Source organism: Diabrotica virgifera, chromosome 8 (assembly GCF_917563875.1).
Source record: "Diabrotica virgifera virgifera chromosome 8, PGI_DIABVI_V3a".
NCBI classification, from domain to species: Eukaryota; Metazoa; Arthropoda; class Insecta; order Coleoptera; family Chrysomelidae; genus Diabrotica; species Diabrotica virgifera.
In genome coordinates, this window is record NC_065450.1 from 2,919,761 (window position 1) to 2,936,069 (window position 16,309).

General features: G+C 30.0%; 2 protein-coding genes across 2 annotated transcripts in view; one reads left to right on the forward strand and one right to left on the reverse strand.

Moving 5' to 3' along the window:
- Positions 1–6,306: 6,306 nt before the first annotated feature.
- Positions 6,307–9,722, reverse strand: LOC126889717 (uncharacterized). The gene is made up of 2 exons (XM_050658250.1): positions 9,389–9,722; positions 6,307–8,894 (listed from the first exon to the last, which is right to left on the reverse strand). Exons 1-2 carry the CDS (start codon positions 9,396–9,398, stop codon positions 6,409–6,411), a joined length of 2,496 nt encoding a protein of 831 aa, XP_050514207.1. The 5' UTR covers positions 9,399–9,722; the 3' UTR covers positions 6,307–6,408.
- A 71-nt stretch (positions 9,723–9,793) lies between these two features.
- LOC126889719 (uncharacterized) overlaps positions 9,794–16,309 on the forward strand; it is a 632,478-nt gene continuing 625,962 nt past the window's right edge. Inside the window, exon 1 of the mRNA XM_050658266.1 lies at positions 9,794–9,915. The gene's annotated coding sequence lies outside the window, so the exon portion shown is untranslated. The remainder of the gene's footprint in view (positions 9,916–16,309) is intronic.

Genomic DNA, 16,309 nt, shown 5'->3' on the forward strand with positions numbered 1-16,309 from the left:
CCAATTTGAATACAAACCTCGAACCATTATCACAAGTACATTTTGTGCAACTATTGATTCCTTTTTCCCAGTTCCTATATCATATAAACCAACTATTTCATCACGACCTGCATCAAAAAATAAATTACTTTTAATTGACATTTCATCAATACAAATACTACAGTGCTTGTCCTGATCCAACATTGTGTTCACTTTTAATTTTAGGGCATCAAATATTTGTTCATTATTTAAACCAGGTTTACAGACCAAATTTTCAGTAATTTTTTGAAGACTTCGTTTTGAGGGCAAATACAATATTTTTTCCATAAAAGCATATGCTCTAGGACCCAAAAAATATAGTGTTAATGCAAATTGTTTATATTCATCAGAATACCTCCTACTTTTTGGAGGTTTACTTTTTAATAATGCTTGAGCTTTTACTATTTGTGCTAAAGGCTTGTTTAATAGTTTGTCACACATTTGATTAAATTTATTTAAATAAATGTTATCATTTTCCTTCTTCTTCTTGGATGATTTGCATTTCCTAATATTTTTTTGTAAAGTTTTTATTTTTATTCGTAATTTTACTTTCCTTGGTGAGCTACTAGATAATTTGGGGGGAGTTTGAGTTGAAACTGTGTGTGCTGGAGTATGGGGTCTGGTAGATACTTCGGTATTGACATCAACATCTGAAATAATAAAGTATATTTAATAACCAAATAAAGCTTGTCACACACAGGGTATGCATATATATAATATACTACATATATTATAGATTTATTCTCGCAGCATCCCCTGAATGTATCCTGAACTTACCCACGATATGTTCGGGAATGTTGCACGAATACATATATAATATAGTTTAGCTCCCCGTGCATGACAGGCTTAACACACACATTCAAAGCAGATATAGGTGTTCCATTTTATCTTTGCACAAATGTCATGATTCGTTTGCACATAAGTTAAACCAAAACATTAAGTGAAATGTATGTAGATATGTAATATCATTGATATGTACTGTCAATATAATAATTAAAGGGTTAGGTGTAACAACTGGTCAAAGACTACTTTTGTCGAAATTAAGTTTATGACATTGCTTGCCTTCAAAAATACCTTCGCACAGTTTGGAGCATAAAATGTACATGTAGTGTGTAAGAAATTCAATGTTAAACAACATGAACGGTTATTGACAAAATGAATGAACAAATGCACTGATATAAATGTCACTAAAAATGATAAACGTCAAAATTCATAGTAAACAAGGTATCAAAGACAAGGTATGCCATATTGTTTATCTTTGTTTAACTTATTGTGGTTTCTATGGACAAGCAGTTTAATTTTGCTACACTATTATAGTTTCTGTGAGTAAAATGGTGACCTAGTATAATAAGTAATTAGTGAATAATTTCATGCATGTGCAAAGATATAATTGAAGAACTATATGTTAAAGATACTATTGTTTGTTTTTTAACGAAGAGGAGTGAATCAAATTTACCACCCCGTAATGCTTGTTTCTAATTGGTCCAACCGCAGGCGACTTTACTCCACTGTTATTAAATTTTGACACTAATGACATTTATGAAATTTTGTTACTTATGTCATTTTATAGGTTAATTAAATATATCAGCGATTTTTTGTGTTTTCTGCATTATGCCTTTAATTTTTAGATTTTTAGTCTACTTTTATATAAAAACAGTTGTTTTTAGAACTCTTTAGCGATGTGTTAGTATAACATATTATGTATGGATTATCATCGAAAGCCGATATGATCAACGAAAAAAAAAAAGATGAAATTGGTGACTTTCCAGTAACTTTCTTGGGTGTGAATCTGTCTTTTTAGTTTACTCCTCTTGGTTAAAAAATCAACTATAGTAGAAGGAAACTAATATATCTTTAAAAGCATAGGAAGAACACGCATCTCCTGGCTGAGGAACCTTAGAGAATGGTTTAACTGTAGTTACAACTGTTCAGAGCAGCAGTCAACAAAGTGACCACAGCCATTATGATATCCAACCTCCGATAGGAGATGAAACTTTAAGAAGAATATGTTAAGGCTTATTAGTGATTTGTTGAACACGTAATAGAGTTGTAGGAGCAATAAATAAAATTACCTGTTACCACAGATTCTTCCATCAAAGTATCAGGTATACTGTGCATACTATGACTGGCATCAGTTTTTTTGGCAACTGGCTGCATAATATCTATTTCAGTTTTATCTAAAACCACAACATATGTATTACTCAATATGTAACCATAAGATACGTTCTTATAAAATACAAGTTGCAAAATGGTGTCTAAAGGTTGATAAAAGATTATTAAATTTCAAAATTCTAGATCCTGTTTATGTTATGATGAAAAACAACAAACAACTTATACAGTGATGAGCGTGCTAATAACCGGCAGAATAACGCAAAAGATGGAAAACATAATATGTACATTGCGAAGTAAATAGAGGTGAAATTAGTATGGGTGGAAATTATCAGTATAAACTTATAAATTAACATTACATTACATAGTTTCCCACCTTTAGTAGTCTGTGAGGGGAGTATTTTATAAAATTCTCCTGTCATAGTAACAGTAGTCATATTCCTTCTATATTTCTAAAGCTGGGAAACTATGTAATGTAATGTTAATTTATACATTTATATTGATAATTTCCACCTCTCTTTACTTCACAATGTATTATGTTTTCCATCTCTTGCATTATTCTGCAGGTTATTAGATCACTTCACTGTACATATGTATAAGCAGTACATATACAAGCAGATACAGTCAGAAAAATGAAAGAATACCCATGAACGAACATATAAAACACACTGTATTTTACTGTCACCGTGTCACAAAGAAAATTGTCCAGTGAAAGTACATGTAACAATAATTATTACAAGTACTTGCGCTGGTCAATTTTTTTTGACACAGTGACAGGAAAATACAGCGTGTTTTATATGACTGTTTATGGGTATTTTTTCATTTTTTCTACTGTACTTATTTTTATATGACTTTTATGAGGCACTGTAATTATTGTGAATAAATAAGCTGTACCTACCTTCAATCTGTGTTTCAAGTCTTATGATTTTTCTTAAGGGTTCATCTGCAGATTGTACATCTTGGTTGTATGGGAATATCGTAGGATGAGCTTGTATAAATAAATTTTTTCTTACGTTTCCCCCCTTCGATATAAAATGTGGTTGAAAGTGTTTCTCACACATTCTATAATTTTTGTGCAATTCATTGACATCCTTTGAAAGTAAATCTTCCCTAATTGCAGCTTTTAGCCATAATTCAGCTCTATAAAAAAATGTATTGAATTAAAATATTAATGTTCAGATAACTTTTGTAGCGCGTTTTAATATCAAATTTGATTTGTTTACCTGCTACGATCTCGTGGTATTGAAAAAAGACTTATTTGTTCCCCAGATCTAGTCTGGCATCCACGAACCACACAAGAAATTCCACCTTTGCGTGCAGCCATCACAATTATAGTTTATTTTAATAATTTTTAATATTAATATACTTTTTTCAACAATTATAAAATATTATGAAAACGCCAAACACGAAAATTTACACAAACAAATTGTCACTTGTCACAAACACATGTACAGCCGGTTCCTAAAAAAACTGATACGACTCTTAGTAAGATTTGATCATGTTGAGCAGTGTATTTGATTGATCTGACATTATATTTATTATGACATACAAATAATAAAATAAACAAACAACTGATTACATATTATGTTAATTCATAAATTGTACTAATTATTAAGGTCTAAATGTTTATATTATTTTAAACATATCTAAACTTTTATATTAGAATCTAACTATCTAAATGATAGTTTTTACATCAAATAGATCATATAATTATTGTAAACGTGGATTATACAACAAAACAAATTAATATTCAATTCAGCCCTGTAACTTATTAAAATAAATATTATAGAAGTTTTCAGGGACTTTCAGCCCTCGGTAATAATGTAGTCTTTCATTCTGAGTTTAAATTTTTCAAAAATATCTATTAGTTTTCTCAGGATTCGAAGAAAATGAATACAATTAAAATACATTGAGAATTTTGACATGAGTCACAATTTTGCATTAACTCAATGTAAAATTCTAAACTGTTAAATTCCAGCTTCCCTAATTATTTGACATCAAAAGACATTAGAAACTATTTGTAGAGGATTGAAATCTGTATTGAAAACAACTGTTAAAATTGGTCTACGTAATTAAACATATTCCAAAATTTTGTAAAAATGTAATACATTTCAGTTTTCAGCCCAAACTTAGGCCACACACAATGCAATAATGTTCACATTTTTGAACTGTCAATATTTTTATTTTATCATCTATTGTTTAAAAAAAACCCAGTTGATAAGATACTCTCAGTTGCGGAGAAAGTATTAATAATAAAGTCTAATAACCGTGGAACAGAATAAGCTATCTGACAAATTTTAAGATTTGGCAGTGACATTGACAGTATGTAAATATTAAGTATTTATCCTTCAAAATACACTGCTCAATTTTCTACAAAATACGCTTCAAGAGTCGTATCAGTTTTTTTTGGAACCAGGTGTACATATAGTATTTTTACTACAAAAACGTTATTACGTAGGTCAAAATTTTTGACGTAAGAGAACTGTCAAAACATTAGAATGTGACTTTTCATTATTGCCATGTTTATAATAATCATGGCAATAATGAAAAGTCACATTCTAATGTTTTGACAGTTCTCTTACGTCAAAAATTTTGACCTACGTAATAACGTTTTTGTAGTAAAAATACTATAGATAAACAGCCGTTACGCCTTGAATGCGAGCAACGATCAAACATCAAACATGGCGCATGGTCATGCGCAAAGAAATTTGGAGCCCGAAATATTCCACGCTTTCGCTTCTTATTGGATGGAGTATTCTTTGGTCTGGCACATAGGTCTGGCAACCCTGACCCTGGTTGGTAGTGTAGTTCTAGCGTTCTAGTTCTATAGTTGTTGTGTAGTATTTTCTGTGTAGTTTGTGATTTTTCCTATTGTGCATTTGTATATTTTATTTATTTATTTATATATATATATATTTACGATCAGTAAGAACATTTTACATAAATTCAATAAGCATATAGATTCGTGTAAAAAATGCCAAAGCTATCCAAAAAAAATCAAAAAAAAGTAGGCGTTCAACAAGACTCGTTACCGAGAAATGACAGAACTACTGACTGTACCTCAAATTCACATTCACATTCTGGTAATGGTGAAACTACTTATCATAGCGCAAATTCAAATTCTGTTGCTCTTGAAAGTAGTTCATCAAATGCCCAAATTCAAATTAGCACCATACCTCCAATAAATGATAATTCTTCGCCAAACAGCTCCTTTGATCAAACTGCACCTACAAGTTCAAGTTTACCTGAGGGAAGAGTACACTCCGAAAGAATTAATTTTCGTCCTAGAAGAGCCAGTTTGGTAACACTGAGACGTGAAAAAGTTACAGCTTTGAGGAAGACACATAAAAATATGAGAAAAAATAAAGCTGTAACAAGTTTTAAATCTTTTGCTCAAGCCGAAATTCAACATGTATCTCTTCCCAGCCAGGAGAATTTGAAATCTCGAGGATCAATTGTGAATTTGGTCACTAAAAGAAAAAACACAAATGAAGAATGTTCATCCCATGGCTCCGTTACAGAATCAGATATGGGTAACCAAGAAAAAAATAAAGAATTATCTATACAAATATTGGAAAACAAAGGTCTTGAGCATAATCAGATTGATTTGAATTTACGAATTAATTTGAAAAATTCACAAATACAATCAAAAGACGAAGACGATATTGAAAAATATGTTTCTTATTTAACAAAAAAAATTCAAGGAGCATTAAGAAATATATTAAAAACAAGGTTACATATGAAAGATGCAAACACAAATAGTATAGATTAAAATGAGTCTCTAGATATAATAGAAAGTTCTATTGATGAACCTGTTGCAAAATGTACAAAAACAAATCGTCACCTGAATGCAGAACTAGCTTAACTCACATTTAAGATATTTTACAGGAGAGCGATTTTAATGTTTCAATGTGTCATAATTTAAACAGTATTTGGTTAAATGGTGAAATTATCTCAGTATAGTATATTAGGAACCTTTTAAATGTGTTATTAGGAATGAGACGGATTAATGATAATTTTTTTATAAAAAGTGTGACTTAGGATACTACTGACTTATAAATTCTACTGCAGAACTATTGTAAGTGCGATGTTTGGTACATAAGCTACTTCTGCATTAATACATTTCAAGCTTAGAATAAATTTAAGATTAACATAGGATACAAATAAAAACAAAATCGGTAAAATTTAAAACTTTTTAATTTTTATTAAAGATTTACAACTCAAAATCAAAATACCAAAGAATACTATGAAATGGTCAAATTATTAAACTAACATATTAAATTAATCTTCGTCAGTTTCCTGTTCGGGAATGTTACTAGCTTGAAGATTAGTGAAAAAGTTATGGTATTCCGTAGGTATAACCTTGTTTTCACACAAAAATAATAAGTCTTTATATTTCGCGGCAGGAATTGGAACTGGTGAGCTTCTTAACATTCTAAGTTGATAGGTCTCTAATGAGTCTAACTTTTGGTGGCTCCTTTTCAATTCCAGAGTATTAATTTTTATAAAATCTTCTTCAAAACTATATTTAACGTTAAGTTGGTTTGGGCATTTTGGGTCAACCATAATAACTTTCAAATTATTAAATATGACTTTGCAACCAAGTTCAGTTTTATCCCAATTTTTTGTAGTTTTGGCTAACAGGTCCTTTAAATCGTAAAAGTCCGCCTGAGCCATTTCTTTAATTTTATAAGGTCGCACTTTACACGCAGTCCTTGCTAATGTGTACCACTGCTGTGGACTAAATATAGGGATTTTTTTTGCAGCTCTTTCGATAACCCCATGTACGGAGTCGCACTCATTTTGTGTATGTCCCTTTTCTAGAAAACTGTGAGTAATTTTAACACCATATTTGGCGGCACAATACATGTACAGACAATATATAAATCGATTGCGATTTTGTCCAGTGCAGTTGTCACTATAGAAACTGAATTCCTTAATTCCATTTCGTACCATTTCGTCAATGAAACTTAATATGCAACTACCGATTTCACAAGCACCCCTACATGCTAGCGATTCTGGCCACATGTAGCAGTATCCCTGTTTGTTAGCAGCATCGTACACAGTCAGATTGTAACATGCAAGCTTACGTCTATAGTAGAGGAGAGATACTTCAGCTTTAGGACATAACAATGTTTTTTGTAAGTCGTATATAGCCATGCAAAACGAATTATCAGTTTTAGCCCTCTCTTTATCTAGTTCTTTATTTGCTCTAGATAAGTCCTTGTTTTTAAGATGAGCTTCCATTGCAGAACGAAGTTCTTCCTTTTCTGACGGAGAAGAATTAGACAATTTGTTGCAAAAATCGCACTGGTCTTTTTTGGGAATGAAAAAACCCAAATTAAATTCATTGTTAAATACCTCTCTATATATAGCATAAGAAGCTATGGTATTTATATTGTTATCACTGCAATATGTTTTATATAAACGGTACATTTTGCTGATATTGAGGTCAGGTGGCAAATATTTTTTAGTGCTATTTTTTCTGCAATAATGGCTTTCAATCAAAGCAAATGACTTAATATGATGTCGTACTGAATCCTTAAAATGTTTTGGCAATCGAGAATTACATTGTACTTTACCTCGTAAATCTGCTTGTGGCGATATTGAATTTGAATGATGAGTTTTTTTAACTACTGTTTTGACGATTTGATGACTTATTCCCAGGGTATTTAAGAAAAATGTTTGACATACCTTGATTGTGTTGACTGGACAATTCTCTTGTGGAAAAGTATAAAAATACGACAGCTTTCTACGACTTTCACAAGTATCACCTTCTGGAAGCTCAACTGCATCCTTCTTTTTTCTGGGGTGTTTTGTAGGCTTCACAGTTAAGTTCCGCAAAACAAATTCTCTCTGATAATTAATATCTCCCAATTTCCAAAAATCTTGAAAAATCTGGACGCGATGTTTTTCCTGAAATTTCGTTTGACATTTAAGTCTGCATGTTGTGGGACATGGCGGTTTCATAATCCTTTCTGAAACCTGTTTAGACTTCCAATTTACATAGGCCTTGCCGGAGTTTCGTAATTTCTTTATTCTATTTCTCCTCCAATTATCTGGGTTTCTTTTTCGCTTACGAGACTTGGTGATATCTGGTATTTTTTCCTCAGACACTAGGGCATCCTGCTGGTCTAAATCAAAATCATTTGGATTAAAATCAACATCTGAGCTTCCATCTGTAGCATATGGGTCACTATTTTCATCAGTTTGATGTGAGATGGTCGGTAAAAGCTTACCGGTAGATGTGGATGGACGCGTAATATCATCTTGGTGCTGAAGGACCTGCTCTTGAAGGACACGTGTTGCAAAATTTACAACGCTAGGTGTAGGATTATGGGAATCTTTAGCTTCATCACGTTGCTGCAACCGTGGTTGTTCGATGGATGTTTGAAGATCTATGACGTTATCTAGAGGTGAACAATAACCCAAACAATTATTCGGAGATTGGCGATACTGCTCTGCTTCAGGTACTAGTAGGCTTATGGAGGTAGGTATTGGTAAGTCGTAATATTGATTATAATGTTGGGAAAACTGCTGTTCTATCGGTGTCTCGAGCTGGCAATACTGTTGTTCTTGGTGTACGGGAGAGTGTAGACATCTTAATTCACCTAGATCTCCGTAGTACTGCTGGTTAGTATACAATGTGGAAGGGCTTTCTACCGTAGCTATAGATATGGGACTACCTGCCGTATCATTACTTGATTCTCCAGAATTCTCATGTTGTGTTGGATTCATAGACATGGCCATTTTTACCATTAACGCACCTGCAACAAATTTACAATGAGCTTACAGTCAGCATAACAAGAACATATTAATTGCAGACATTTAAAATTAATTGATACAAATTAAAATACTCAGAAACCAGGACGTACGTTAAACCTTATTTCACTTGTTCAAATTTACAATTTTTGTCCCAATAATAATGTATCCCCAAACTGCCGTCTGTAGCAACGCATTGTTCAATATAAAGAATTATATATTATTTAATAACGAAATATGTATGTGTGGTTAGTAATTCTGCGATATTTTCTCAAATATATCATAAAATATTGTGAAATTCAACACGTGCCTAATAGTTATATACAATTTATAGCACGTGGCAGAATAAAAACACAGCCCTTTAATGCGTACCTACTTTCTACCAAAAGCATCTTAAAAACAAGATTCACAGTTTTATTAATTCACTTATTAGATAAAAATTAGATTCACTTAATAGATAAAAAACTACTAATAAAGCATATTTATTATTAAAACTTACCTCGTTTCATTATTGTTGTTAAAATTCACACTCACTGCAACTCTATTTGGCAAAAGAACAAACGTGAATATCCAACAAGACGATGGAAATGACTAACCGATAGCCGTTGAATTATCCTATGTAAATAGAAGATAACAAAAATAATGTTGGCGCGCATTGTTATTGAAAATGCAGAACAATCCTAACTGTATTTGTATTTACTTAGGATTATTCTGCATTGATAAAATAATGATTTGCTAGTTAGGATTATGATGTTCTATATAGAATTTCTATTAGTAAATTTAAAGTTATGAACTTAAGATTGTTCTGCATGAAAATATACGATATGTATTACCTTTATAAGGAATAAACGAAAAAAAAATTTTTTTTGAGTTAGGATAGTTCTGCATTCAAGTGACGAAATAATGAAGATAGACATCCCTCCCCCGATATAATCGATAGTTCATATGATGATGCTGATGACTTTAAAGTTTTCACACATTTAAAGAGGTCAAATAGAAAACATGAAGAATTATGCGGGTTTACTAGTAAGTTATTTTTAATTATTCATTGCTGCTTTATCCATTTTCTTTTTCTTCTTTTTTCTCTTTATACCTAAGCAATTCTGCTTGTTCATTAGCAGATTGATACGTCTATGGAAGATGGTCACTCCATCTTTTGCACAGTTGACTTGTACTTCTTCCACTGATTGGTGATTTATTTCTTGCTATTTTTTTTATTTTATTTTATTTATTGACGGGATTACCCCATTAAAAGTTATACAATTAACAATAATAAGTTTATGAGCTAAAAATGTACTAATAATACTTTAACAACATTATAATTAGATAACAAATATTAGAATAAGAATAGGTAGGTACTTGTAACCTTAGAACTAACAAAAAAATTAAATAAATACTCTATTTAAATTATTTTTAAACATATTCAGAGATATATCAAAAATTTCAATGTGTTTGTCATTTATAAGTTTACAGTAACGATCTATAGGTGAATTTTGGCCATAACTTGTGCGATGGAAAGGAATATAAAATGTTATAAAATCACCTCTTCGATTTCTAGTTTGTATATCAACATTAATACACTGTAATAGATCACAGCAATCTAAATTTCCATTTATTAAATTATACAAAAATACTAATCCTACTTGATTACATCTATTTTCTAGTGTATTAAGTTTTAAACTGTTTTCTATTAATGAATAATCGTGATCTACAATAGTTTCACCTAATTTAAATGCACAGAACCTCAAAAATTTGTGTTCAATTTTTTCAACAGTCATACCGTTGATTGATAAATACAGAAAGATACGAAAGCCTATGCATTATTTTGTTGTCTTTAAAACCTGCCCGTATAGTGGCACGTCTAGCTTAAATTTGTTGGAGCTAGCCTTAGAGGGAAGTGTAAAATTCTCCCTACTCAAGGAACTACCAAGAACACGCGGTTATTTTACGTAGCCAGTATTCAAAATTTTAACGCAGCAGTCCCTATCATATTAATTTGTAATAATTTTTTTGAAGATATTCTTCTTTAGCGGCGAATCGATTGAGGGTAAAATTTGATTGATCCCCGCGCATGTGCACACCGACAGTATGGTATTAGTCGTTATACAGGCTCTGATTGGGTGTTGAAATTTTGAAATGATCTGTCAATAATTGTTCAATATGGAGGTTATCGGTAAACAAAAATATTGTATAATATTAGTTTTTATTGATGTGTGGACAGAAATAAAATCAAATTTATAATTATAGTGACTTTTTAAATAGTTCTGAAAAGCCGCAGGTACGTAATTCTAAATGTTTCAGTTGGAAATACCTAATAGTTTCAATACCTATCTATTTGGAAAATGTAAACAAAATAATGTAGTTAGGTACCTATTAGTAGGCAATGCTTTAATTTACATAATCTGATTACGAACAAACTTTCTACAAATCTTTATCTCATATATCGTTTTCTTACTCTATATTTTGTTGTATTTTATTTCGACAAAAATCAAACTAATAATTTTATTAAATTCATATAAATTTATGGTGTAAACGTTTAGTTTGTGTATATTCCCACATGACGTATACGAGAGTTTGATGCAGTTTGAAATGGCGTCAACTTTCGTACGGCGCGGTAGACATGAAGTGGGTTCAAGCCCCAAGCAAGTTATTATTTTTTTATTTTTTTTTTATAGATTTTATTTATTATATAATTTTTGAAGATATTATTCTTCTTTTTTGAAAGTGGTAGATAAGAAAGTTAGTTTGATTTTTAAATAAAATAAGTACAAATAACCTTTTAAGTATATTTACTTCGTTTAAATTACCTATTATATAATAGAAGAATATCTTCTTACGTGCGTACAAAGTACACACACATTCTTTTTTTTGTTTTTGTTTCTGCAAAAATGTTGAAAATATAAATTGACTATAGAGTTTTTTTCACTAATTTTGACTTCACAAGTAAATACTTTTCAAGTTATTTGCGAGTGAATATATTCATTTCTCAAAAAATAGTACGTTTTAGACGGATTTTCGCAAATAACTTAAAAAGGAAGTATTTCACCAAAAAAAGATTCATAGCAAAAATAGAAAAAGTGAAAAAAATGTTTTATACAAATATGACATATGAAGTCATAGACCGAGTAAAAACAGAGTTGTAGCTAATGAAAAGTAGGTTCTTATTATTTATCAAATTGAAAATTGAATATTTCTACATAAAATAACCAAAAAATTAAGAAATTTTCGGGGAAAACTCATCATAACTTTTTAAAAAGTTTAAAAAGTTTTATTTTTTTTTTTTGAGTTTCTAGTATCAGAAGTAAACAAGTTGCGCACAAAATAAAGTTAATCCGTTTTTTTTGCAAAAAAAATCTAAAAATCACCTAATTAGCATCTCAAATGAAATTAATCAGTAGTGCTTCATAAGTTACTTTACGTATGTATGCTTATATAGAGTATCTGTAAGTTTCATCGGTTCAAAGTGCTTATTTTTGAAAGGCTGTAGTTAAAAGGGCTTCAATGAGTCACTAATCACGAGTATATGCAAATTCGGAACAGTCATATCTTAACCAATTTTTGTATTACAGAAAAACAAAATATTCAGAAAAGTAAAACCTTTACACTTTGGGATATTTCGTATCACTGATAATTAGAAAGTTATTTTAAAAAAGGCATTTTTCTTTTTCAAAATAAAAAAATACTGTAAAACTAAATTTACGATGAAACTTACAGATCATATTATAAACAATACATAAGTAAAGTCACTTGAGAAGCGGTAACAATAATTTCATTTTATTTGTCTTAAGGGGCCAAACGGAAAACACAAACAACTTTTTTTCTTTTTAAATCGGGTTCTGTTGTGATTTATAGCAAATTTATAAATAAAATAAAAATAAAAAATCTCTTTCGAAATAAAAATTTTATGCAAGTTCCCTTTTAGAGGGTGATTGCAACTATATTTTTATTGAATACTTTTTTCGATAAAATACTTACTTATTGTGTTATTTGCATAAAACCATCTAAAAACGTGTTTTTTTTTGTTAAAAAATGATTATATTCACTCGCAAATAACTCTAAAAGTATTAGATTAGTGAAAAAACTCAATAGAACAAAACTTGCTACAATTATAGTTCAGAGAAATAAGTAAAAAAAATATCATGTTGGTGACACAACCCCCTCCAGACCGAAACCAAAATTTTTGAGTAGTATGGACATCTATATTAATAACCTATATGTTTCCTGCAGCCGATTTTGATGATATACATAGTTATAAACAAATGAAGATCAAAAAACGGTAAATTTTCGCTTTTTTCGTATATAACCAAAAAGTTAAGCATTTTAAACAAATTTGAGAGTGAGAAACTCATAAATCGTATAAAAAACTTCAATATGGCGTCCGCTGAATATGTCTATCCTTATTGGTTGCTTAGAAAATTGCAAAATAATTCATAAATTTTGAGTTTTTATAAATATTCATAAGTTATGTAAAAATTAACTTAGAACCTTCTTATTACATGGAATGCTGGGACTTCTGTCGCTTAAATTATACACTATAGTTCATAACAATTGGTCAAATAGTTTAAAAGTTATTTAATTTGTTTATCCCAAATTAATTTTTTTTGCAACACTGTAAGTCAGAAAATGATGAAACTACAGTAATAGTTTGGATAGTTTATGAAAGAAGATGATTTATGCTAATAATTTAATTTAAAAAAAATGACAAAAAATAATTCTAAGTATCGCAAAATTATTTTGCAAGAACATGTCGATTTTTTGCTTATAAACAATTAGAATAACTTTTTAACCATTACCCGTAGAAAAATTATTTTTTCATATTTAGAATGACTGAATTTTTATACAAATTAAAAAAAAAGAAAAAATTGTCCTAGGACAATTAGGGATGAAGTTGCCCCCTCCCCTTTTTTAAGTCACAGCAGCTTTCTTTATAACAATTACGAAATCAGATCAGTCACATTTGAAAGAACATACTTCAGAGCTTTAATGTACCAGATATAAAAAATATATACTTACAAACAAATCTTACACAAAGCTTCAAAATGTGAGCCTTAAAATCGGCCGGTTTTGAAACTTGGGAGATGGATGAGAAGGGGGAAGGAACTATTAGCTGTATCTCTTGTTCTCGCGTATGGATTTCGACGTTTCTTTTTTAATTTGTATGTACTTTTTGCGTACAGTACGAGTATGCATTATTTAAATAAATTAATTGTTATATACACCATCAAATTTGTTTAAACAATTTTTTTTTAAATTTTTTTTATATTTTAAGTAATTTTAATCACAAAACATGAATATTTATGAATAATATAATAATACATAGTTTTTTATTAAACTTAGTAATAATTTAAAGGATGAAAAAACAAATTATCCCATTCAATTGTTTCTAAAAATAGTATTGGTCTATGAAAATCAGAAAATCTCAAATGAGATTTTGGTACACTATTTTTTGGTAAACATGCTATTAGATGAATGAAAAACTGAAGTTACAGAACCACCAAACAAGAGATAAACGTAATTGATTGGGGTTGGAAATTAAGCTTAAACCGTTAGTATCAATCCGATCAACAGATCTTCTTTATACACGGGCGCCCATATAAAAATTTTCAGGGGGGCAGACGTGAAGATGTTGCACATTATATTTTGTATACTTTGGATAACCATATATAGTTAATAGCACCCGAAAAGCTAGGGGGCCACGCCCCCCCCCCCTGCCCATGGCATATCTTTATACCAGATATTTTATTAAAATAAACTATCTGCTCTTGCAAAACTGGTTGCACCGAGTACTTGTTAGTACAGAGATATAAATAGTTTATGGACTTCGATAACCAAAACCTCTATCTTTCTCTATTATCTATTTTGGAGTTTCTTTTTTTAATCTGTATGTACTCTTTGCGTACGTTACGGATATGTTTTTTGTTAATAAAGTGGTTATTTAAATATCTATGTAAATTGTGTAAACAATTTTTGGAAATTCTTTTACGATATTTTTAGGATGACTTTGTTGGCAATCATAGGATTGGATCATATGCACTTGACTTTACAATAACTTGTAATAAATAGGTAACTGATAATTGTTACGTTTTTCATAAAAATACAAGTATTCCTAAATAAATCTCCTTTAATTTTATTTTAATAGTCTTGTTATAATACCAAAATGTATGAAATATCTTAATTTTTGCTTTTTTGCAATCTTAAAATTATAACTTTCAATCTTGTAAGATACAATTATTACAATGTTGTAGAAAATTTCTGAAAATAATTTTGTTCTTTTTATCCCCTCTCTAATTTTGTTACATTTCATTTTTCGTTTTCTAGTAGCATGTTTATCAAGAAATAAAACTTAGTTTATTTGAGATTTTTTATTTTCAATTCAATATTATAAGCCAATGTTAGATTTAGGAATAATTGAATAGGATTAGTATATAATAATTACGGGGCGTAACAAAAATACAGGTCATAAATTTAATCGCATATTCTGGGACCAAAAATACTTCGATTGAACCTAACTTACCTTAGTATAAATATGCACATAAAAAAAGTTACAGCCCTTTGAAGTTACAAAATGAAAATCGATTTTGTCCAATATATCGAAAATTCCGCGAGATTTTTTATTGAAAATAGACATGTGGTATTTTTATGGCAGGAGCATCGCACAAAAAAATTATAGTAAAATTTTGACACCCCATAAAAATTTTATGGGGTGTCTTTTTGTGTACGTTCAAACTTTTGTGTACGTTTCAATTAAATTATTTTTGTGGTACAATTAGTTAAACACAATGTTTTTAAAACTTTTTTGCCTCTCAGTACTTTTTCGAAAAGTCAGTTTTTATTGAGATATTTTGAATATTAGTCAAATCCACCACATATTTGTAAATATGGTTAAGTACGATTATGGAAACTTGGTAATCGTATGAAAATTTATTTATAATTTACATTTTTAGGCATATTTTGAACCATATTAAAAAAGAAGCCACATCTTGATAAAAGGTGCCTTATCGAAAAAATACTAAGAGACAAAAAAGTTTTAGAAACATTGTGTTTAACTAATGGCACCGCAATAATAGTTTAATTGGAACGTACACAAACATTTGGGGGGTGTAAAGTAATAAAACCCCCATAAAATTTTTATGTAAACATATTAAAAAAGAAGCCGCAACTCGATAAAAACTGCCTTATCGAAAAAATACTAAGAAGCAAAAAAGTTTTAAAACAGTGAGTTTAAGTAATGGTACCACAATAATAATTTAATTGGAACGTACACAAAAGTTTGGGGGGTTTAAGGGAACAAAACCCTCATAAAATTTTTATGGGATGCACAAATTTCACTATAGTTTTTCTTTAAGATCTTCCTGTCATAAGAATGATACATGTCCATTTTCAATAAAAAAATCTCTAATAGTTTTCGATATATTGGAAA